At 56.8% G+C, this 24,619-nt stretch overlaps 1 protein-coding gene across 2 annotated transcripts; it reads left to right on the top strand.

Annotated features, from left to right (window-relative positions):
* The first annotated feature begins 247 nt into the window (after positions 1-247).
* Positions 248-18,156, top strand: LOC128978435 (excitatory amino acid transporter 4-like). Of its 2 annotated transcripts, XM_054396347.1 has the most exons (10): positions 362-461; positions 2,367-2,504; positions 3,276-3,480; positions 5,422-5,464; positions 6,116-6,456; positions 10,177-10,410; positions 11,926-12,120; positions 13,163-13,297; positions 15,081-15,184; positions 18,125-18,156. In XM_054396347.1, the coding sequence occupies exons 1-10, from the start codon at positions 377-379 to the stop codon at positions 18,154-18,156; spliced, it is 1,512 nt and encodes a 503-aa protein (XP_054252322.1). In that variant the 5' UTR covers positions 362-376. The 2 variants fall into 2 exon arrangements, with proteins under 2 accessions (XP_054252321.1, XP_054252322.1); XM_054396346.1 differs by lacking the exon at positions 18,125-18,156 and having other exon boundaries at positions 248-461; positions 15,081-15,279.
* The last annotated feature ends 6,463 nt before the right edge of the window (positions 18,157-24,619 follow it).

The following is a 24,619-nucleotide window of genomic DNA, read 5'->3' as shown; positions in this document are numbered from 1 at the left end:
GCCGGGTGCCAGCTGCTAGGCACTGGGTGCTGGGTGCTGCTGCTGGGTGCTAGCTGCTAGGCGCTGAGTGCCAGCTGCTAGGCGCTGAGTGCCAGCTGCTAGGCACTGGGTGCTGGGTGCTGCTGCTGGGTGCCAGCTGCTAGCTGCTGGGTGCTGGGTGCCACTGCTGACGCTGTCCCTGCTGTGCCTTCCCTGCCCAGCGCAGGCCGAGCGGAGCTGCGGGGAGCGAGCGGTGGCAGTGCCGAGCATGGGCGAGCAGAGCCATGCCAACAGCCTCTTCCTCAACGAGGAGGCTGCCAAGCGGCTGGGTGCCGAGGGCAGGCTGCAGCGCCTGCGCCAGGCCCTGCAGAAGCGTGCGGCCCGTGCCAAGAAGAGGATGCACAGCATCACCGCCGCCAGCACCAGGACCTTCCTGCGCCGCAACGCATTTGTCCTCCTCACCATCGTGGCCGTCCTGCTGGGTATGAGGCTGGGCATGGCGCTGGGGACAGGGCAGGGTATGGGGCTGGGTATGGCACTGGGTATGGTGCTGGGTGTGGTGCTGGGTGTGGCACTGGGTACAGGGTGGGGTACGGGGCTGGGTACTGGGCTGGGTGTGGCACTGGGTACAGGGTGGGGTACGGGGCTGGGTATGGCACTGGGTATGGTGCTGGGTGTGGCACTGGGTACAGGGTGGGGTACGGGGCTGGGTATGGCACTGGGTATGGTGCTGGGTGTGGCACTGGGTACAGGGTGGGGTACGGGGCTGGGTATGGCACTGGGTGTGGTGCTGGGTGTGGCACTGGGTGTGGCACTGGGTACAGGGTGGGGTACGGGGCTGGGTACTGGACTGGGTATGGCACTGGGTATGGCGCTGGGTACAGGGCAAGGGTACTGGGCTGGGTATGGTGCTGGGTGTGGCACTGGGTACAGGGCGGGGTACAGGGCTGGGTATGGCACTGGGTGTGCACTGGGTATGGTGCTGGGCATGGCACTGGGTACCGGGCTGGGGGCAACCAAGGGCACATCACCGACCTGGGGATAGCAGCAGAGGAATTGTGCCAGGGGAAGGTTGGGTTGGAGACTGAGTCCTTGGAGGTGTTTAAGAAGGGACTGGATGAGGCACAACGCCAGGGTCTGGTTGATTAGTTAGGGTTGGACCTGTTGACCTTGGAGGTCTCTTCCAACCTGGTTGATTCTGTGATTTAGGGGAGACCTCATTGCTCTCTAGAGCTGCCTGAAAAGAGGCTGGAGTGAGGCTGGGGTTGGTGTCTTCTCCCAAGTAACTAAGGACAGGACAAGAGGAAATGGCCTGAAATTGTGCCAGGGGAGGTTAGGCTGGAGAGGAAGAAAAATTTCTTTAATGCCAGAGTGGTCAGGGATTGGCACAGGCTGCCCAGGGAGATGGTGGAATCCCCATCCCTGGAGGTGTTCCAGAACCCTGTGGCCATGGCACCTGGGGCCATGGTTTGTTGGGTTGGTGTTGGACTGGATGAGCTGGGAGAGCTTTTCCAACCCAGACCATTCTGTGATTCTCTGATCACTGGGCACCATTTCAGATGTGGGGGGGGGGGGATTTTATTTATTCTACAAAGATTTGATTTTATCACCACAGTTTGGCTGGGGAGGTGAAGCTTAATGAGCTGTCAGCTCCAGGTCACACATCCACAAACTGAAGACAGCTCAAAGTCACAAACTCCACACCAGGAGCACCTTTATGTGCAGGAACAGACCTTGCAGAGGGGTCTGTGACAGAGGGGTCTGTGACAGAGGCCTTGGTGATTCTTTCTGGGTGCAGCTTAGGAAGAGTCTACAACAGGAGGGGTTTGGTGATCCAGCTCCACCAATCCTCACAGGAGGTCATCCAGCTTAGTTCAAAGGCTGCTGCTGAGTGCAGGCACAAGGGCTCTGCAGATCCATCCACAGCTTTAGCCTGGCAGGACCAGGATGAGGAACTGATGCAGGGGGCTGTGATGTGATGCAAACTAACCCAGCTTGTCCCTGGCTTTTGATCCAGGCTGTAGGCTCTGACTCCCTGGCTGAGCTCAGCTCCACCAGGTGAGTGCACAAAGGCTCTGAACCCTGCAGCCACCCTTAGGTTAGGTTGGGAGGTCAAAGCTCTGGTCCCAGCACCTTTGTGCTTGCTGGGAAGAGGCCACAGAGGGAGAGCAGGGAGAGCACCAAGGACACTGTGCATGGAAATACGTCAGAGGAGAGAGAGCCTACAGGGGAAACTGCATCATAGCCTTGGGAAAGAGAAAGCATTTGCTGCTTTGGGGAGAGGAGGGGCTGAAGGGAGCTGAGGAAGAGACAAACCACACTGAGGGAGTGAGATGAGTGATCCAGAGCCTGCCCCATTTGCATCCTCCTCCCTTGCTGCTCTGCAGGGATCATCCTGGCGTTCTCCCTGCGGCCCTACCAGCTGACCTACCGCCAGATCAAATACTTCTCCTTCCCGGGGGAGCTGCTGATGAGGATGCTCCAGATGTTGGTTCTGCCTCTCATTGTCTCCAGCTTGATTACAGGTGAGAGCTGCTTCCTGCTGCTCTTGGCCAAGCCAACTACTGGCAAGAACAGATAGTAGCTGTTTCAGGATACCCCCTTGTGCCCCATGGAGTGGCTTGGATTAGCTCAGCTAAGAGTCAGTGGGGTTGGCACTCACAGCCCTGCTGCCTCAGCAGAGGGGCAGGGGGCAGAGGGCAGAAGGCCTGGTGCCTTCCCAGACCACTGTGTGGTGTTTCCAATGCCCAGCTCTTGAGCACTGACAACAGATTTATCCTACATAACCTTAAATGCCTGCAAGTTTGCTGCCCAAGTCAGCTTCTGGTGTCCTCTGGCCTAGAGAAGGTTAATTCATGTCAGCCCAGAAGAGCTGGAGCTGATCACCAGCTGCAGAGCTTGCTTCATCCAGCTGCTCAGGGAGGACACCAACCAGGCAAGGTTTCAGACTAAGGAAGGGACTGCAAGGCACTCCACCTGCTGAAACCTCCTACCAGCAGGGACTTAAAGACTCAGTGTCCTGGGAGGGATTACTTCCCTTCTGAGAGCTTTGGTAGGAAGTTGTTTTGTTCCTCAGTGCATCCTAAGCCCCCCCAAGAGCTATGCTTCCTTGGTACCACAAGCCACATTCCCCCATAGCAACACCACTCTGGAGCTCCAAAGTCTGCCCCTTGCATGCTGGCCTTGCTAGAGACCCCAACTCCCCAGCCAGCTCCTGCATGTGCCCTGCACACTTTGGGCTTCCCCTTTCCCTTTCAGCTGACCTTCTCCCCCTGTCTCTCTGTGTGACTGCCCAGGAATGGCCTCACTGGATGGCAGAGCCTCAGGGAAGATGGGGATGAGGGCTGTCATCTACTATACAGTGACCACAATCATAGCAGTCTTCATTGGCATCCTCATGGTGATCATCATCCACCCAGGGAAAGGGTCTAAGGACAACCTTCACCGAGAGGGCAGAATTGAGCAGGTGCAGACCACAGATGCCTTCATGGACTTGGTGAGGTAGGTGAACAAGGTGGGCTCAGGCTGAGACCACTGAGATCAAGTTCCTCCATGGAACGACCTTTTGGAGTGTCACAGCCCTAGGCAGGCTCTCAGGGGAGGAGGTTTATGGTGAGCCTTGCCCAAGCTGCCACTTCTAGCCCAACCTAGTGTCTTGATTGGGAAGAAATTAATATATAAGAAATATATATAAAAATATAGTTACCTTTGCTTTCCCCAAAACCTGCCCCCAAATGATGTACAAAACTGGTTATATTTTATTTGCAGGTTCTGTTTGGTCAGGAATTCTACAAGGATGCTTATGGACAACTTTAGTTCAATGTAGAGAATTCAGAAAATGGAAAAGGCTAAGCCACAAAATAGCTTTACCCCACTTATAAAATCCGAGGCAAGCCAAGAGCCTAGGGCAAAGCCGAGGGTGCTGGATTTGACTCACCAGGGTGGAGTAGGCATTTGGAGACGGTCCCTGGGATCTCCTTGGCGGCAGTTTCCAGGACTGCAAGTTTATAATCCCATTTGTGGATCCCGTGGCATAAATCCAAAGGAAAAGGGACCTGCCACAGACACGGCTCCCACGAAGCAAATCCTGTGGGGCAGCGCAAGAGCAGCCACACTGCCGACGTGTGGCAGCCAGCAGCCGCAGGTTACGGCAGGCAGGGTCGCTCCAGCAGGAGGTAGGGAGCAGGGACGCAGGGGACGCAGGTCCGGGGAGCAGCCAGGTCCCGGGAGCAGCCAGGTCCCGGGGAGCAGCCAGGTCCCGGGAGCTGCCAGGTCCCGGGGAGCAGCCAGGTCCCGGGGAGCAACCAGGTTTGGGGAGCAGCCAGGTCCCGGGCAGCAGCCAGGTCCGGGGAGCAGCCAGGCCCTGCAGAGCAGCCAGGTCCCGGGGAGCAGCCAGGTCCGAGGAGCAGCTAGGTCCAGGTGCTGCAGGCAAATCTCTCCAGTTTCACCGCGAATCCAGCGAATCCCCAAACGAGTCCAAAACCAGTCCCAGACCACTTTGTGGTCACTCCATTTAAGATCTTCCCAGGACAATGTGTCAGTGCCAGGATCTCCTGGGTGTGAAGATCGCAGCCAGTCACAATCCCAGCTCCCAGCGCAGGCTTCCCCACGAGTGGATCCCCTGCGGGACTTCAGCTCCTGGCGGCAGGAAAAGGCCTTTTTCACCTTTCCCCGCTCAGGCCCGCAGGGGCAGGGGAAAGGAATCTCACGCCTTTGTCTTCCCCCATTCAAAGCTCCCCAGATGGAGGTGGGGGAAGGAGGGTTTGGAGCACCCTACAGCACCTAGCTCACTGCCTTGGCCACTCGGAGGCTGAGCACTTGCCCTGCAGCTCTGCCGGAGCTCTCCTCTGTGAGAGGTTTTAATGCAAGAAGCCAAACAAGAAAGGAAAACTATCCATGAGTGCAGACCCTTCAGAAACTCACCCTGTGAAGGCTGCTCCAAATATCCATCCCCACTGACCCAGGGGAATTGAGGAAGTGGATCCTGAGACATCGCCTCCCTCTTCCTTGCTGTGAGCTGGCAGAGCAGGTTGCCAGGCTGCACCAGCTCAGGTGGTTTGAAGCCATCTTTCTGAGGTACAAGATCACAGAGAGCTCAAGGGGCAGCTGCAGAGGTGAGGCTGAGAGCAAGGCAGGGTATGAAACATTGCAGTGTGGCACCACTTTGAGGTTCAGTTGGGTCTGGGGATGCTTGGACAGTGCTCTGTGTGCATAATCTTTTCCCACACACCTGGAATACAACCTTCTGGAGGCTGAAAAGGTGCAGGAGGCTGCCTGGCTCAACTCAGAATTGCCATCTTCTGTCAGGCAGGCAGAAAGGGCTCCCCCAGGCTGAGCTGGGAGCTCAGGCACTGCTCCAGCACAGAGCAGCTGGCCAGGCAGCCCAGGGGCTCTTGCTTGCCAAACAGGACAACAACTCTTTCCTTGTTTTATCTACTGCAGGAATATGTTCCCACCCAACCTGGTAGAAGCCTGCTTCAAACAGGTATGGCATCCCCCCTAGCCTGTCACCTCCCTTTGCACCCTGTGCCCTAGGCATGGTCCAGTTCCCATGAGGGGTGCAGCAGCAACTGCTTTCCATGGTCTTCACCCCTCCCAGGTCTGACTGCTGCAGGAGGCACTGCAGTCATCAGCCTTTATAGCAGCATCCCCCATGCAAGCTTTCCAAGCTGGCTGCAGATGAGGCCTTCAACCTCCAGCCCATCCCACAGGCAGGAAGAGTTTGTATGAGCCCAGGTGGCAGGCTTGGGCTGGCAGGGGCAGGGCAGCAGATGCTCCATGGGTTTGTCTGTTGGGTAGTGCCAGTGCCCTGGGAAGCAGCACTAAGGGCCATCAGAAGAGCCAGCAAATCCCAGTCCTAGGGATGTGAGGTGCTCCAATGGCCTCATGACCTGCAGGTCTGTGGACTTTTGGATGACAGCACCAAGCTGGGGGAGCCTGAGAAGAAGCAGGGCAAGCCCCCCACGCAGGGGGATTTGTCCCTTGTGCAGTGCCAGCACCCTCAGAAGCAGCACAAAGGGCTGCCAGGAGGCCAGGACCTTGAAGTGCTCTCTTTAGGAGGGGATGCCAAGGCCCAGCATGTGCTGAGCCCCTGAGGAGCCCCAGGGGTGCAGCTGACCAACCTCTGTCGTTCCAGTACAAGACGCAGTACAGCACCAGGGTGTTCAGCAGGACCGTCCTGCGCAGCGGCAATGTCACAGCAGCTGTGACAAGCACGCAGGTCCCGGCGCCAGAGAACTTCACCGGCGTCCTGGAGAACGTCACTCAGGCCCTGGAGACCCTCTCCGAGGTGCTGACCTTTGAAGAAGTGATTCCCATCCCGGGCTCTGCCAGTGGGGTGAACGCGCTGGGGCTGGTAGTGTTCTCCATGTGCTTCGGCTTGGTGATCGGCAGCATGAAGCAGAAGGGACGGCCCCTGCGGGAGTTCTTTAACTGCCTCAACGAAGCCATCATGAGGCTGGTGGCCATTATCATCTGGTGAGGAGCACGGCCGGTTGGAGCAGCAGGTCTGCAGGTGCAGTTTGCGCTGGCCTGAGGAGCAGTGGGGGCAGCTCTGAGGGTGCCAGGCACAGGGCAAGCAGCCAGGCACAGCGCTCCTGCGTCTCCAGCAGGCTGGAGGGAAAAGGCTGGAGGGGATGGCTCTGCACATTTCATTTCCTGTGTTTTGTTTCTGCCTCAGAAATGTCAGGGACACCAGGACTTGCTCTCCTTGAGGCTGCTGGGACATCCTTGGAAGACCAGAGAGCTGGAGTGGAAGATCTCTTAGCCTTACCAGCAGGGGTAGGGTGTGAGGCTTTCCCACCCAAAGCTTTCCTTCCAGCTGTGTTCCAAGAGTCTGACTTAGCCAGGAGTCACAATGACCTGGTGCCACCTTCCTGCCACACAGGGTGGTGGCACCTGAACACCTCAGCTCTGAGAGCTGAGCTGGGTTCACAAGGTCAGCTCCAAGGAGATGCCAACTCCTCAGCAGCTTGTGGCTTTCTGTGCAAGGCCACCTGTGTTCCATGGTCCAGCTAAGCAAAGGCATTGCTCAGATTGAGTCTTCTTTAGAAGGCAGCATTTTACTATAGAATCATAGAATCAGGCAGGGTTGGAAGGGGCCACAAGGATCATCCAGTTCCAACCCCCCTGCCATGGGCAGGGACACCTCACACTAGATCAGGCTGGCCAGAGCCTCATCCAGCCTGGCCTTAAACACCTCCAGGGATAGGGCCTCAACTACCTCCCTGAGCAACCCGTTCCAGGCTCTCACCACTCTCATGGTGAAGAACTTCCTCCTCATGTCCAGCCTGAATCTCCCCACTTCCAGTTTTTCTCTATTTCCCGCAGTCCTATCCCTCCCTGACAGCCTAAAAAGTCCCTCCCCAGCTTTCCTGTAGCTCCCTTCAGACACTGGAAGGCCACAAGAAGGTCTCCTGGGAGCCTTCTCCTTTCCAGACTGCACAACCCCAACTCTCTCAGTCTGTCCTCATAGCAGAGCAGCTCCAGCCCTCTGCTCATCCTCATGGCCCTTCTCTGGACACCTTCCAGCCCCTCCAGATCCTTCCTGGAACAGAGGCTCCAGAACTGGACACAGAGCTCCAGGTGTGGTCTCAGCAGAGTGGAGCAGAGGGGCAGAATCCCCTCCCTGGCCCTGCTGGCCACACTTCTCTTGCTGCAGCCCAGGCTCTGCTTGGCTCTCTGGGCTGCAAGTGCTCACTGCTGGCTCCTGTTGAGCTTCTCATCCCCCAGCACCCCCAAGTCCCTCTCCTCAGGGCTGCTCTCCAGCCAGTCCCTGCCCAGCCTGTATTGGTGCTTGGGATTGCCTCGACCCAGATATCTTAAGCTCTTCCCCCATCCAGGGCTCAAGGTCCAACTAGCAGTTTGTGGTAGGTACCATGAGACAGGAGAGACGTGGGGCTGGCAGAAGATGTGAGGGTGTCTGCCAGGGAAGGGCTCTGTGACCCTCTGCCAGTTTAGATCACTCCAGCTTCCTCTCCCTGATGCAGTCAGCAGCACCCAGAGCCCAGGGGCAGCCTTACACAGAAAGACACAAAGGGAAGAACAGCCCTGAGCTCATAGCAGAGCACTGGGGAGCCCCAGTCCCTCTGGCATCTTTTCCTCCATGGATGGGCCAGAACTTGGGGCCTTGCTTTCCTAAGGAGAGATCAGAGCTGCCTGAGGGCACAAAAGGGAGACCTGAGTGCAGTGCATCAAGCAGGGACAATTCCAAGGTGCCTTCAGCACCTCCTTCAGCCCCCCTTGCAGTGACCAAAGGCAGGGTGCTGGTGTGCAGCACAGGGGTTACAGCCAGGGAGCTGCTGTGCAGTGTCTGGAGGGACCTCCTGACTTACCAAACCCTGCCACAGGCAGGACTGTCAGCTGAAGCCCAGTGCTCCTTCCTGAGCCCACAGGCTGCTGAGCATCTGTCAGGAGCTTGTTTTGCCTGGAGAGATGTAGTCATTGCAGCCAAGGTCACTGCTGCAGTCATTGTCACTGCTGCAGCCATGGTTACTGCTGCAGCCAAGGTCGCTGCTGCAGCCCAAGGTTATTGCTGCTGCTAGGGTCACTGCTGCAGCCAGGGTCACTGCTGCAGCCATGGTCAATGCTGCAGCCAAGGTCGCTGCTGCAGCCCAAGGTTGTTGTTGCAGCCAGGGTCACTGCTGCAGCCATGGTCACTGCTGCAGCCAAGGTCGCTGCTGCAGCCAAGGTCACTGCTGCAGCCCAAGATTATTGCTGCAGCCATGGTCACTGCTGCAGCCAGGGTCACTGCTGCAGCCAAGGCACTGCTGCAGCCAAGGCCACTGCTGCAGCCATGGTCACTGCTGCAGCCAAGGATGTCTAAGAGGAGAGTCAGAGGAAATGAAATATTTGTGAAATCCTCTCCTGAAACTTTTCCAGACCTCCCAGGCTAAGTTGGAGTTTGGCATGTGGAGCTCTGAGCCTTGTGCATGAACTGCATGTGAGCAAGAGTCATAGAATCACAGAGCTGTTTGGCTTGGGAAAGCCTTCTGAGGTCATCCAGTCCAACCAGCACCCCAGCACCTCCATGGCCACCAAACCATGGCCCCAGGTGCCATGGCCACACGGTCCTGGAACACCTCCAGCCTACTCTTTCCTCATCTCCAACTAAACCCTCCCCTGGCACAACTTCAGGCCATTGCCTCTCCTTCCATCTCCTGATCCTAGCTGATAGAACAAGAGGAAATGGCCTGAAGTGAGCTGCAGAGGCCCAGCCCTGAGTGGTGTGGCCATGGGGCTGGGATTTCCTCTGCTTCAGTTGTTTTCCATGCTTAGTTTAATGCCCACAGTTCCCCAGGTCTATGTTATGGCTTCCTCCCTGTGGAGCCTCAGTGCTGCTTATCACATCTGTGGTTGTGGAGGGGGCACAAAGCCCTAAGGAGGGGGAGGGGCAGCAGTGGGGTCTCACACAAGCCATGGCTGCTTTCTGAGGTGTTCGTGAGCCCAGTCCTTGCTACCCCAGCTATGGATCCCTGGATGTTCCTGTTCCCTACATGGGAATGTCCCAGGATTGCAAGGCTGATATCCCAAGGGACACTGCTGCCTTTATTCCCCAATTCCCTGGCCCTCCTCTACTTCCCTGTGCCTCCCAGCACAGGGGAAAAAAATACTTTCAGTCCCTCTGTTAGGGAAGGAAGAGACCCTGAGGACTCCTCTCCATCACCTCCCCCATCAGCTCTACAGGGAGTGGTGTGGAACTATGCAGGGAACCCTGGAGGAGGGAAGCTCCAGCAGTGCCCATGCTGTGCACACAGCTCTGTGATCACAGAGACACAGAAACGTCCAGGTTGGAGAAGTCCAACCACTGACCCTACTCCACAAGGGTCACCCCTAAACCACAGCCCCAAGCACCACATCCAAACCACCTTTGAACTCATCCAGGGTTGGGGACTCCACCACCTCCTTCCTGGGCAGCACATTCCAGTCCCTGACCACTCTTGCTGGGAAAAAATTCTTCCTAATGTCCAGCCTAGACCTTGGGGTCCCTTGCAGTGCCACAGGAGCTGATGTCTGAGCGAGTCCCATCTCTCCCCAGCTCTCCAGAGGGAAAACCACAAGAGTCTCCCCCAGGCTCAGGCTCAGCGAGCGCTGGTGGTGTGCTGGCTGCCTGGGGGCCGGCCGGGACAGGCTGCAGCAGAGCCGGAGGGAAGCTGTGGGTGGCCACTGCTGAGCGCTGCCCTCCTGTGTGTGCCACAGGTATGCTCCGGTGGGGATCATGTTCCTGATCGCTGGCAAAATCCTGGAGATGGACGACCTGGCAGTGATGGGAGGCCAGCTGGGGATGTACACCCTGACGGTGATCGTGGGGCTGCTCATCCACGCCCTCTGCGTCCTGCCCCTGCTCTACTTCATCGTCACCCACCGGAACCCCTGGCTCTTCATCGCCGGCCTGCTGCAGGCACTCATCACCGCCCTGGGCACCTCCTCCAGGTACCAAGGCTGCCCGGGAGCAGCGTTAGGGCTGGCATGGCTGCTCTGGGGTGGTGTGGGTGCTCTGGGGCTGGCATGGGCACTCTGGGGCTGGCATGGGTGCTCTGGGGTGGTGTGGGTGCTCTGGGGCTGGCCTGAGCACTCTAGGGCAGGTGTCAGCACTCTGGGGTTGACATGGGCACTCTGGGGCTGCTGTGGGTGCTCTGGGGCTGCTGTGGGTGCTCTGGGGCTGGCATGGGTGCTCTGGGGCTGGCATGGGTGCTCTGGGGATGCTGTGGGTGCTCTGGGGCTGCTGTGGGTGCTCTGGGGATGGTGTGGGTGCTCTAGGGCTGGCATGGGCACTCTGGGGCTGCTGTGGGTGTTCTGGGGCTGCTGTGGGTGCTCTGGGGACGGTGTGGTGCTGTGGGGCTGCTGTGGGGCTGCTGTGGGTGCTCTGGGGCTGGCATGGGTGTTCTGGGGCTGCTGTGGGTGCTCTAGGGCTGGCATGGGCACTCTGGGGCTGCTGTGGGTGCTCTGGGGACGGTGTGGTGCTGTGGGGCTGCTGTGGGGCTGCTGTGGGTGCTCTGGGGCTGGCATGGGTGTTCTGGGGCTGCTGTGGGTGCTCTAGGGTTGGCATGGGTGCTCTGGGGCTCAGCACCCCCCTGCCCTCAGTGCAGCACTGGGGGCTCTGCACTCCTAGCATCAGCAGGTTCTAGCCAGGCTCATCTGGGAGTGGGAAGGTTCTCAGTGCCCTGCTCAGGAGCCCTACCCGTGGGGCCAGCTCTAAGCATCCTGGCCCACACCCCTCATGGTGGTGACTCTGCTTGCAGCACTGAGTGCTGAGCTCAGGACAGATCCCCAGTGCATTACTGCAGAAGGACTCACCTCTCACAGCCCTACCCACATGGCTGCACCTTTCTCCTCCCCAGGCAGCTGCACTAAGCTCACCAGGGGCCTGGGCACAGACAAGCAGACCTCAGTGCCCCATGGCTCACACAGCCCCAGCAAGGGAGAGTTTCACCACCTGCTGTGTCTCTCACTCATGCAGTTCCTGGCCAGCAGCTGCCAGGCTCTCCCTCATGCTCTCCACACTGAAGTACACAACACTCATCCTGCTCACCTCCTTCAGAACAGCTCTCTGCTGTCTCTCCAACCATCCCCACACATAGCTCACTCTTGTCTCATGCACCCAGGGCTGTGAGAAAGGGTTCCAGTGTTTTAAATAGCTGGGAAAGGAGTTTTGGTCTTGAGGCTCTGTCCTGTGCCCTGATTTCCTCAGCATCACCTTCCTTTGGTGTTAAACCAACATCATCCCCCTCAGGGTTGCCCAGCCCCTGCCCCAGCCCCCTCAGCAAAGCCTGATGCACATACCTGAGGAAGCCTTGCTTAGACTGTTCTTTCTCCTAGCAGCTTCTGGCCCCTGGCTGCCATGGCAGGGTGAAAAAGCAGGTGGGTAAGGTCCTCAAGCAGGCAGAGGCTTAGTCCCTCTCCCAAGGCTGGCACATCCCCAGGCCCTGCTCTTTCAATGCCTTCCAGCTCGGCCACGCTGCCCATCACCTTCAGGTGCCTGGAGGAGAACAATGGTGTGGACAGAAGGATCACCAGGTTCGTGCTGCCCGTGGGAGCCACCATCAACATGGATGGCACTGCCCTGTACGAGGCCCTGGCTGCCATCTTCATTGCACAGGTCAACAACTACGAGCTCGACTTCGGGCAGATCATCACAATCAGGTGACCCTCCAAAGACTCTGGGGGTAGGGCAGGGCCTCACCTTTCTTGGCTTACCTGAGCTGTGGTCAGGGTCCTCTTTTGCTCAGAAGATGAAGAGCAAAAAGCATGGAAAGGGAGGGGGTGCTGCCACTGCAGGTGTGGGAGCAGCGGGGGGCTTCGAGGCTCCCCTTGAGCCCTTCTGGCATTTCCTGGTCCTGCCCATCCTTAGCTGGAGCTGCAGTGTGCCCCAGCGCTGTGCTCCTGCACTGTCCTGGGGGGAGCCTGCCTGCTGTGCTGGTGTCCCACATGTCACTGTCCTGCACAGTGGCCAGGGCAGAAAGGCTGCCAAGGGGTTCTGTAGGCGAAGAAGGACCTAGAGGTGCTGGAAGGTGTCCAGAGAAGGGCCACAAGGATGAGCAGAGGGCTGGAGCTGCTCTGCTATGAGGACAGACTGAGAGAGTTGGGGTTGTTCAGTCTGGAGAAGAGAAGACTCCCAGGAGACCTTATGGCCTTCCAGTGTCTGAAGGAGGCTGCAAGAAAGCTGGGGAGGGACTTTTTAGGCTGTCAGGGAGTGATAGGACTGCAGGAAATAGAGCAAAACTGGAAGTGGGGAGATTCAGGCTGGACATGAGGAGGAAGTTCTTCCCCATGAGAGTGGTGAGAGCCTGGAATGGGTTGCCCAGGGAGGCGGTGGGAGCCTCATCCTTGGAGGTGTTTAAGGCCAGGCTGGATGAGGCTCTGGCCAGCCTGATCTAGTGTGAGGTGTCCCTGCCCATGGCAGGGGGGTTGGAACTGGACGAGCCTTGAGGTCCCTTCCAACCCTGCCTGATTCTGTGATTCTATGGTTCTGATTCTATGAGTCTGAGCTGCTTCCTGACCTTTTAGCAAACTCCACCACTTCTTTTGTTGCCTTCCTGAAGGCTCTACCTTGCTGAAGGCTCTACCTTCCTGAAGGCTGTACCTTCCTGAAGGCTCTACCTTGCTGAAGGCTCTACCTTCCTGAAGGCTGTACCTTCCTGAAGGCTCTGCCTTGCTGAAGGCTCTGCCTTTCTGTCCCCTGCAGCATCACAGCCACGGCCGCCAGCATCGGAGCCGCAGGCATTCCCCAGGCAGGACTGGTGACCATGGTGATAGTGCTGACATCTGTGGGGCTGCCTACTGAGGACATCACACTCATCATTGCTGTGGACTGGTTCCTGTAAGTTCTGCTGTGCTCTTTCCCTGCCAGCCCTTGGGGACTTTGTGCTCCCAGTGTCTCTGCTAAGAACACCCTCAGGAACCTGGGTCAGGAGGCTGTGGCCATGAGGCCCTTGCACTGCAGCCCTCTCTGCCCATGCTGGAGGCTTCACCACGTACCTCAGTGACCAAGGCCTCAGAGCTAACTTGCAGGTCAGCCTGGACACCAAGCAGAACATCCTGAGGTTGTTTTATCTTAAAAGGTTCCCAGAAACTATCCCCAGACTGGTAGGAGGAGCTGTGCCAATGCACAGTGGTGATGGTTCTGCACTGCTGGAACATGGGACAGGCAGGGCAAAGCTGAGGAGTGTTGAGATTTGAGATGGGGGCAGCTGGGCAGCTGTGTTGGTCCATTTCAGCTTTCTGTCCCTTTTAACCCTTGGCAGAAGTGATCTCCCAGTAGTGTTCTTAGGAACCAGACTGCAGAACACATCTGTGCACAGCCCTCACACCCTCAGGCTTCCCAACCACATGAAATCCCAACTCAGGGATCCACTCTCAGTGTTCCTCTCTACCTTGTGTTGCTGGTTTGTAGCCAAAGCAGCCAAAGTCTGCTCCCAGCCCTGGCTGGGCAGTTGGAAACAAGAGTCTTGTCCAACACCTTCCACTTCTGCTTTGAACTCTACATAAGCCTTGGCTGGGAAGAGCCCTGACTCCCAAAACCACAGTCAGGTCCCAGAAGCCTTCCCTGTTGTTGCCACTGAAGCTATGCTGGGTGCTGGGCTGGGGACAGCCTCAGCTCTTCCACAGAGGTGTGGTTGTGGAGAACATTTCTGGGGGTGAGGCTCAGGGCATGCAGCAGAGCAGGCATGGATGTGAGGGCTGTGCTCAGGGCTGGCTGTGCAGGAAGCTCTCTGGGAGTCCTGTTCCTGGCCATGCTGAGTGTCAGCTGTCAGTTACTTGAAAAGGAAAAGTTTCATTGAAGATATTCCTTGGAGCAGTGCCCATCCCCCAGCTGTGACTGAGCAGCTGATTCATATACACAAGGGAGGGGATCCTGCCCCTCTGCTGTGCTCTGCTCAGACCCCCCTGCAGTGCTGGGGCAGCTCTGGAGCCCTCAGCACAGCACAGACAGGGACCTGGTGCAGCAGGGCCAGAGGAGGCCACAGCAATGCTGGCAGGGCTGGAAGCCCTCTGCTGGGAGCCAGGCTGAGAGAGTTGGGCTTGGGCAGCCTGCAGAGGAGAAGGCTCCAGGGAGACCTTCTGGTGGCCTTGCAGTGCTTCAAGGGCTGAGCAGAAAGCTGGGGACAGACTTTGGAGCAGGGCCTGTTGGGACAGGACGAGGGAGGATGGTTTGGAACTAAAAGAGGGAGATTGAGAGTGGAGAGAAGGGAGAAATGTTTGACCCTGAAGGTGCTGAGAGCCTGTCCCAGGCTGCCCAGAGAGGTGGGAGCTGCCCCATGGCTGGCACCAGTGCAGGTCAGGCTGTCTGGGGCTGTGAGCCACCTGCTCTGGTTGGGGATGTCCCTGCTGGCTTCAGGGGGCTGGATTGGATGAGCTTTAGAGGTCCCTTCCCACCCAAACCACTCCAGGAGGGTGGTGAGACACTGGCACAGGTTGCCCAGGGAGGTGGTGGAAGCCTCACCCCTGGAGGTTGTTAAGGCCAGGCTGGAGGTGGCTGTGAGCAACCTCCTCTGGTGTGAGGTGTCCCTGGCCATGGCAGGGGGGTGGAATTGGCTGAGCCTTGAGGTTCCTACCAGCCCTGACAGTTCTGTGGTTCCATGAGTCCTCTGTCTGCCTCCCAGGGACCGCCTGCGGACGACCACCAACGTGCTGGGGGACTCGCTGGGGGCTGGCATCGTGGAGCACCTGTCCCGGCGGGAGCTGGACGCGCAGGACTGTGAGCTTGGTAATTCTGGGATAGAGCAGACAGAGCAGCTGTGCCACCAGCCTGGCCTGCAGAACCACAACCACAGGCACCCCAGGAGCGAGACAGCTCTGTGACCTGGGCAGCAGGCAGCAGATTCCTGCTGCAAAAAAGCAGAGACTTGAACCAGAGGACAGAGTACCATGTGAAGGGCAAAGATGCCCTCTCCAGACACATACTTTTTGCTCCCCTCTGCCACGTGCAGTCTTCCCTCAACCTGTTTCTCCCCACATCTCTTTCTGACTGCCATTAAAAAGGAGAAAATTAAACTGCAAAGCAAGTTTGATTCCACAAAAGCCTGAGGTAATTGTCCTTATAGGGTCTAAGAATTAGACCTGAGAAAAGCAGCCTCAGAGAATGAGCTGGACCAGGAGCTCCATTTCTGAGCACAGCTAAGTGGCAAAGTGGGTCAGGGACAGCACTGCCTGTGGACTGGCACCACAGAATGACTCTGTCCTGAAGGATGAAGCTGTGAAGCCTTCTCTTGGTCAGTAAAGCTTTCAGTGCTGCCACTCTGAGCCCTCTGCAGAGCAGAGCACTCCTGTTCAGCTCCATGCTGGCAGCAGTGTTGGTGGCACACGTGGTGGGCTCCTTGCTCACAGTCCTGGATGATGCTTCCTGGGAGCTTCTCACTGCTCCCACGACCCTCCTGACTGCAGATCCTGGGGTCACCCAGCTCCTGAGGGAGTGTGGGACCATGCAGCAGGGACAGGGCTCACTGTGGGGCCAGGTAGCACAATGGAGCTCAATCAGCTTCTCATTAGTGAAAGCTGCTGAAGGATTGTGAAGGCAGCAAACAATTAAAGAATTTATTATATCCTTTATTCAGCTTCTGAAGCAGCTCTCCCTTCTACCAAGCAGTCAACTTCACTCCTCTTTAGCAAGCTGATCTCCTCTTGGTGAGACCAGAAGGGGAAATGCAAAATGTAGGAACAGGTTGCTCCCCTGGGTGATACCTCCATGGTACCCCCTTGCAGGGACCCCCTGCCACCCTGGGCTTGCTCAGAAAACTGCTCATCAGGAGACTCCTGTGGAAACTGCTCCTTGGCTCATCTTTGGCTGTTGGCCCAAGTGCCTCCCCTCTGGTCACACTGCTCCAGGGTGTGCTTCCACATTGCTCTGTCTTTCCACAGTTCCTTGGCTTTTACAGGCAGTACCAAATCACTTCTCAGCACTTGCACAGCTTTGCCAGACCCCAAACTTACAAGCCCAGGGTGAATTTCTCAGTTCCTATCAAACGGAGCTCAGCTTCTGTTCAACACACTTGGACATAAGCCCACATGGCATCAACATCTCAGAGGCTCAAGCAAGCAGCAGGGATCTGCTCCCTCCATGCTCTCTCCCTCTTCCCTGGCACAGCCAGGAACAGAACTCACATCTTTCACACCAGTGAATGGGACAAGCATTCTCTCCATCATATCCAGGTCCCAGAACATCCAACACTCTCTCCATCATATCCAGGTCCCAGAACATCCAACAGATGAATGTCTGGACACCACCAGGAAGGTACAAAGGATCCACAGTGTGTGGGCTGCTAGGGAGCAGCTGCCCTGCTTTAGCCATAGCTGAGCTCAGAAGGCAGCAAGCAGCCAAACTATCTAAACTGGGCAGCTTCTACTTGAGCCCTGCTCATTACTCCAAACCCAGGAGACCCCTTAAACCCCTCTGCCCTGGCTTTCCACACTCATCCTTTTCATCCACACACCCAGAGGTACCTAAGTGACCTCAGGAAAGAAGACGTCAGTGTCATTAGCTGGAATCAGCTTTGCCAACCACAACCACACAGCTGCCCACACTCAGCTCCCTAGCACCAGCACAACTTCTTGAGGTGTCCAAAGCCAGGGCCTGAGACTCTTTCTAGCCCTTCAGCAACTGCAGGAGTATAGATTGGTGCTGCCATGCTCCACATCCTGTGGGCAGAGGACTCTGGGCTGGGTGATTGCTTGCAGTCTGAGGTAAAAGGCCAGAGGCATCTCCCTGCCATCAGAGTGGGCAGTGGAGAGGTCACCAGAAGTGCAGTGCAGCTCCACTCAGCTCCAGCCCCTGAGGCAGCAGCAGGCTGTGTCCTGGCTGCAGAGGGCAGGTTGCTTACCCTGACAAGAGATCTGTGCTAGGAGGGGACAAGGGAGCAGGACAGCAAATGGTTGTCCTCCTCTCTGCATGTTTGAATCTTGCCTGACCAGCATTGTAATGTCTGCTCTTCTCCTTTCTAGACTAAGCAGACCCTGTTTGCCCTCACAGGTAATGACCATTCACCTTCCTCTCCTTTGGCCTTTTTGCCTCCCTGTTCCACATCTTTCTTAAAGCAGAATAAACAACAAAAAAATTGCCCCCACAACCCAGCTAAAGAGTCATTAGTGCTGAGCACTGAGGAAAGAACATTCCATGTGCGTTAAAATGCAGCTCTTGGACTCCAGTTGCTGTCATTCCAGAGCATGCCTTGCATCAGCTGCTCAGGCTGCCTGCCTGTGGTGCATCCACACAGCAGGCCAGGTCTGCTCAGCTGCTCTTCAGCCTTAATGGGGTTAGACTCCTGCTTTGGTGAGATGGCTGCACCCAAAGACTGGATCTTAATCAAAGAGCTGTAAGATACACGGCATCAGCTTGGGGTGAGCTGAGGCAGCCCCAGCTGACAAGAGTCTAAGCCTTCCTGAAGAAGAGAGCTGCTTCTGGCCCCAGCACAGTGCTTTGCACTCCCACAGCAGCATGGTGGCCTTGGCTCACTGCTGGGGGCACCCCTGGTACCTCCTCCTGGAGTAGGTCACATGTAAGACATGGGAGCACTACTCCTAGCTGGGAGCAATCCCCAGCCTGTCTGTGTGCAGTTGGCTGCTGCTGCCTCAGCACAGCCACTGACTTTTGTCCCTATTGACCTGCATCTTCTTTGTCTTTTTCTTTTCTTCTTTTTTTTTTTTCTTCCAGACTATTTGTCCAACTTCTCAAGAAAGCATTGAATTGTAACCCTGGAGAGGCTTCCTGTGCCTGACGGGCAAAGCAAAGGATGGACTGGAAGAAAGGATTTGTTGGACTGGACTCCAGCTCAGATGGGAATGATTCTGGAAGTCCTATGGCTTGGGTTACACAGAGTGGGAGCTGCTGACCACGAGGTCCCTCTGGCTTTCCAATACATGCACGTGCTTCCTGGTGTAGAGATACTGCAAAGGCTCCTGCCAGCCTCAGCCCCTGTAGAACTACCTGGAAGGATCCTGATGATACTTTAATAAAACTCAGCAGGAGTCTAACAGGTTTCCAGTGGCTGTTAGCAGACACAGCACAGAAGGGGCTCTGCATCCCATACCCCCAACAGGAGCCCAGACATCCCCAGCCAGCAGCACACTCTGAGCCTTGCCACTTGTGATGTCCTGCTTTCAGCACAGGGTTGAAGGGGCTGGGGGGGGGTTCATTTTCAAGTGCTGCAGAGCAGCTCCCCCGTGGGGAAGCTCAGAATGGAGCTGGCAGTGTTCAGCTCTGGGGTCTGCCCCTGTTGTTAACCAGTTCATGACTGGGATTGTCTGCCTGGCTGCAGCACCCAAACAGCAAGGGATGGTCAGGAGCTTCCACAGACACCTCTGTGTGCCTGAAAGGCTGCAGGAGCACAGCCATGCACCTGCACAGAGTTAGATTTCCTGTGGCTAATCCAAGCAGGAAAAGCAATGCTGACCTCTCACTGTTACTGAGCTGCTTACTTCACTTTGAGCTTCAACAAGGCCAAGTGCCAGGACCTGCTCTTGGGGCACAACAGCCCCAAGCAACACTCCAGGCCTGGGGCAGTGTGGCTGGAAAGCTGCTGGCAGAAAGGGACCTGGGGGCTCTAACGGACAAGCAGCTAAAGAGGAGCCAGCAGTGCCCAGCTGGCCAAGAAAGCCAAAGGCATCCTGGCTGGGATTAGAAAGGTGTCCAGCAGGAGCAGGGAGGGAATTGTCTCCCTGTGCTTGGCACTGGTGAGGCCACATCTTGAGTCTTGTGTCCAGATCTGGGCACCTCAGCACAAGAGAGATGTGGAGGTGCTGGAGCCAGGGCAGAGGAGAGCAAGGAAGCTGTGAAGGGCCTGGAGAATAAATCTGGTGAGGAGCAACTGAAGGAGCTGGGGAGGGTTAGTGTGAAGAGAGGAGGCTGAGGGGAGACCTCCTGGCTCTCTACAGCTACCTGAAAGGAGGTTGTGGAGAGGTTGGTGCTGGTCTCTTCTCCCAGGTAATCAATGACAGAACAAGAGGGAACAGCCTCAGGCTGCAGCAGGGCAGGGTTAGACTGGACAGTAGGAACAATTTTTTCCCAGCAAGAGTGGTCAGGGACTGGAATGTGCTGCCCAGGGAGGTGGTGGAGTCCCTAACCCTGGATGTGGTGCTTGGGGCTATGGTTTAGGGGTGACCCTTGCAGAGTAGTGTTCTGGTGTACTTGATGATCCTGAGGGTCTTCTCCAACCTGTTTCTGTGACTCTGATTTTGATGCCCACCTCGATTTTCCCAGCTAATCCCACCCCAAATTGCAGAGGCTCTTTGACTTCCCCCTGTGCTGAGGCTCCCAGAGCAGGGCTCAGGAGGCAGGAGCTCAGTGCATGCTGCTTCAGAGCTGTCCCTGCTGATGGCACCCATGAGAACTCACTGCACAGAGACAATTCTCCACTTCGACCTCCCTGAGCACATCCCAAGGGCCCTCCATCCCCACCCAGCATGGCCTGGCAGGCTTTAAGCACTCAGCCAAGAGCACAGAACTGTTTGTCCCCATTCCAACCCCAGCACTAACTCAGCCTTCAGAACAGGATAACTGAACACATTAAATCATTTGCTCAGCTGCCTGCTTAAATGATCAGAGAGTTCCTGAGGTCTGCAGTCCTGCTGCCCCTGCTTGCAGAAACCTTCCCTGTGCCTCTGATTTGCAAACAGATTTATTCCTGATGGGCAACGTCTGGCCTGAGCCAGAGAGCCAACCCAGGGCATGCAGGCTCCTGGGTAAGGACACAGCTCTGCCAAATTCATTGTGAGAGGGAAAATCCACAAAGAAACTGCATTGGCAGGTGCCAGCCTTGTGCCACGTCAGCCATGTGCCACCCCAGCCATGTGCCACCTCAGCCATGTGCCACCCCAGCCATGTGTCACCTCAGCCATGAGCCACCTCAGCCATGTGCCACCCCAGCCATGTGCCACCTCAGCCATGAGCCACCCCAGCCATGTGCCACCTCAGCCATGTGCCACCCCAGCCATGTGCCACCCCAGCCATGAGCCACCCCAGCCATGTGCCACCTCAGCCATGTGCCACCCCAGCCATGTGCCACCCCAGCCATGAGCCACCCCAGCCATGTGCCACCTCAGCCATGTGCCACCTCAGCCATGAGCCACCATAGCCATGTGCCACCTCAGCCATGAGCCACCCCAGCCATGAGCCACCCCAGCCATGTGCCACCTTAGCCATGAGCCACCCCAGCCATGTGCCACCTCAGCCATGTGCCACCCCAGCCATGTGCCACCCCAGCCATGAGCCACCCCAGCCATGTGCCACCTCAGCCATGTGTCAGCAGCACACTGCTTCAGAAGTCAGAGCTGCACATGGTACCTGCCCTGAGACTGTGTCCTGCTCTTACTCTGCCCAAGGAACAGAGAGGTGAGTGCCAGCCAGTGCTGCCCAAACAGCCTGTGGTGAGTGCCAACCAGTGCTGCCCAGATAGCCTCTGGTGGGTGCCAACCAGTGCTGCCCAGATTGCCTCCGGTGGGTGCCAGCCAGTGCTGCCCAGACAGCCTGTGGTGAGTGCCAACCAGTGCTGCCCAGATAGCCTCTGGTGGGTGCCAACCAGTGCTGCCCAGATTGCCTCCGGTGGGTGCCAGCCAGTGCTGCCCAGATAGCCTCTGGTGGGTGCCAACCAGTGCTGCCCAAACAGCCTCTGGTAAGTGCCAGCCAGTGCTGCCCAGATAGCCTCTGCTGAGTGCCAGCCAGTGATGCCCAGCCTGTGGTGAGTGCCAACCAGTGCTGCCCAGTGTCCAAACAGCCTCTGGTGAGTGCCAGCCAGTGCTGCCCAGACAGCCTCTGCTCACTTTGAGCACCATGCAGACCCTTCCTTACCTCCCTCTGCCCATGCCATGGGTCACACTAAATGCAGAGTTTCCCAAGGCCTCTTTCTTTGGTGCCATCTTTTGCACACATCCACAAGCTGGCAATGCTGCAGGAGGCTCACTGGACAAGCACAAGGATCCAGCTGGGAAATCCACCCCAAACAAAGCTGATGTGCAAAAGGTCTCTGAGGCTTCAACAACAGAGAGGTCACAGAACTACCCAGGTTGGGAAAGACCTTTAAGATCATTGAGTCCAACAGAGGGTACAAGGATGCTGAGCGCCTGGAGCACTGCCCTATGAGGGGAGGCTGAGAGCCCTGGGGGTGGTTAGTCTGGAGAGGAGAAGACACAGAGGGGATCTGATCAATGTCTGTCAATATCTGAGGGGTGGGGGTCAAGAGGGAAGGGACAGGGACAGGCTCTGCTCAGCTGCACCCTGGGACATGGCAAGAGGCAATGGATTTTAACTCCAGCACAGGAGGTTCCACCTCAACATGAGGAACTTTTTCACTGTGAGGGTCATGGAGCCCTGGAGCAGGCTGCCCAGAGAGGTTGTGGAGTCTCCTTCTCTGGAGACTTTCCAGCCCCACCTGGATGTGTTCCTGTGTGAGCTGTGCTGGATTCTATGGTCTTGCTCTGGCAGGGGCTTGGATTTGATGAGGTCCCTTCCAAGCCCTAACATCTGTGAGCTGTGATCCTGTGACCATCAGCCTAACACTGACAAGCCCTTGACTAAACCACATCCCTCAGCACAGCTCCAAGGGATGGTGACTCCCCCACCTCCCTGGGCAGCCTCTTCCAACGCCTGAGAACCCTTGCAGTGAAGAAATTCTTGCAAACATGCAATCTGCACCTCCCTTGGTGCAGCCTGAGGCCATTTCCTCTTGTCTATCACTTGTCACCTGGTTGAACAGACCAACCCTCACCTCTCTACCAACTCCTTTCAGGTCTCCCCCAAAGTCTCCTTTCCTCACTGCAGTGAAGCATTCATGGTGTGGAGTCTGAGCAGTGACAGATGTCAGTCCTTCTCCCCTGGAGATTCCTTTTTCTTGTCTTCTGTTCCCAAAGGGGCAACAACACAACTGATGTGTCCAGTTTTGGGCTCCCCAGTTCAAGAGGGGCAGGGATCTGCTGGAGAGAGTCCAAGGGAGAGCCACAAGGACGATTTGGGGACTTGAGCATCTCCCCTGTGAAGAGAGACTGAGAGCCCTGGGGCTGTTTGGTCCGGAGAAGAGCAGGCTGAGAGGGATCTGATCAATGTCTATCAATATCTGAGGGGTGGGGGGCAAAGGGAGGGGGCCAGGCTCTTTTGGGTGGTGCACAGCAAAAAGACAAGGAACAATGGATACAAACTGGAACATAGAAGGTTTCAGCTCAACATGAGGAGAAACTTCTTTGGTGTGACGATGACAGCCCTGGAGCAGGCTGCCCAGAGAGGTGGTGGAGTCTTCTTCTCTGGAGACTTTCAAAACCCACCTGGATGTGTTCCTGTGTGACCTACCCTGGGTGATGCTGCCCTGGCAGGGGGGTTGGACTGGGTGATCTCTGGAGGTCTCTTCCAACCTCCAATGTTCTGTGATGGGACAAAGGCATCATGAGTCAGGGCCCAGTCCCACAGGGCACAAGAAGGGTAAGCAGCAGAGTCCAGAGATGCTGACCAGCTCCAGAGCTCAGCCCATGAACTGGTGCTGAAGCAAGGCTGAGGCAGGGGCAGCAGGGGAGGCTGCCCAGGGGTCCATATGCAATCAAAGCCACCACCCTTACCCTGCCAGCCATGCAGACTGTCCTGTGTGGAACAGGTGGTTTGGTTGAGGGATCTCCTGAGGTCACCTAGTCAAACCCCTCTGCTCAAAGCAGGGTCAGTTAGAGCAGGTTGCTCAGGACTTTGCCCAGTTAGCTTTTGAACATCTCCAGGGATGTTGGTTCCACAACCTCTCTGGGCAACCTGTTAACCACCCTCACAGTGAAAAGCTTGATGTGTTGATAGCGAATTTCCTGCATATCAGTTGGTGCCATTGCCTCTCCTTCTTTCACTGATATCCCTGAGACAAGCCTCAGGGCTCCCTGGAGTCTTTCAGTTTCTTGTCTTCATTTGATGGACAAATGGACTGACAGGAACCTCACAAAGTTCAGCACAAAGAAACGCAAAGTCCTGCACCTGGGAGGAATAACTCTTTGCAGCAGCACATGCTGGGGGGCACCCAGCTGGAAAGCTGCTTTGCAGAGAGGGACCTAGAGGTCCTGGTGGGCACCAAGCTGAACGTGTCCTGGCAGCAGATAAGGCTAACTAGGGACTGCACTGGGAGGAGTGTTGCCAGCAGGCTGAGAGAGGTGATCCTGCCCTGCTGCTCAGCACTGGAGAGGTCACACTTGGAGTGCTGTGTCCAGATCTGGGCTTCTCAGTACGAGAAAGGGATGGACACAGAGAGTGAATCACAGAATGATCTGGGTTGGAAGGGACCTCCAAAGCTCACCCAGTCCAACCCCCTGCATGCAGCAGGGACATCCTCCACTAGATCAGGTTGCCTAGAGCCCTCTCCAGCCTCACCTTGAATATCTCCAGGGATGGAGTCTCAACCACCTCCCTGGGCAACCTGTTCCAGTGTTTCACCACCCTCATGATGCAGAATTTGTTCCTCACACCCAATCCCAATCTGCTCTGCTCTAGTTTGAAGCCTTTGCCCCAGGTCCTGTCCCTGCAGGCCTTTGCAAACAGTCTCTCTGCAGCCTTCTTGTAGCCGCTTCAGGTACTGTCAGGCTGCTCTAAGGTCTCCCTGGAGCCTTCTCTTCTCCAGGCTGAACACCGCCAGCTCCCTCAGCCTGTCCTTGTAGCAGATGCTCCAAACCCCTGAAGGACAGCAAGGATAAGGAACGGGCTGGAGCATGTCCCAGGAGGGCAGGCTGAGACTGTTCAGCCTGGAGAAGGTTCAGGGGAACCTCATCAATGTATGGAAATAGCTGCAGGAAGGATGTAAAGGAGGTGGAGTCAGGCTCCTCTCAGCAGCGCTCAGGGACAGGAGAAGGGGCGAAGGGCAGGAACTGGAGCACAGGAAGCTCCCTCTGAACAGAAGGAAACTTTTTTTACCGGGAGAGTGACTGCGAACTGGCAGAGGTTGTGCAGGGAGGCTGTGCAGTCTCCACGCATAGAGACCCCCAAAAGCTCTCCGGACGCGGCGCTGGGCAAACGGTTCTGGGTGACCACAGAGGGCTTACTGAGGAAGAGGTTGGGGCAAAGCTGCACTCACAGGATGCCCTGCACAGAGCTCTTTCTCCACCAGCGGCTTTGGCTTTCGGTCCCCCGCCCCTTCCCGGCCGCATCGCTCCTTCGGCTGCTGCGCGCCCGCCGCCGCTCCAAGGCCCCCCGGGAGCCTTC

Source organism: Indicator indicator, chromosome 36 (assembly GCF_027791375.1).
Source record: "Indicator indicator isolate 239-I01 chromosome 36, UM_Iind_1.1, whole genome shotgun sequence".
NCBI classification, from domain to species: Eukaryota; Metazoa; Chordata; class Aves; order Piciformes; family Indicatoridae; genus Indicator; species Indicator indicator.
The sequence above is the reverse complement of the archived record's forward strand: the minus strand, read 5'-3'. Positions and strand labels throughout refer to the sequence as shown.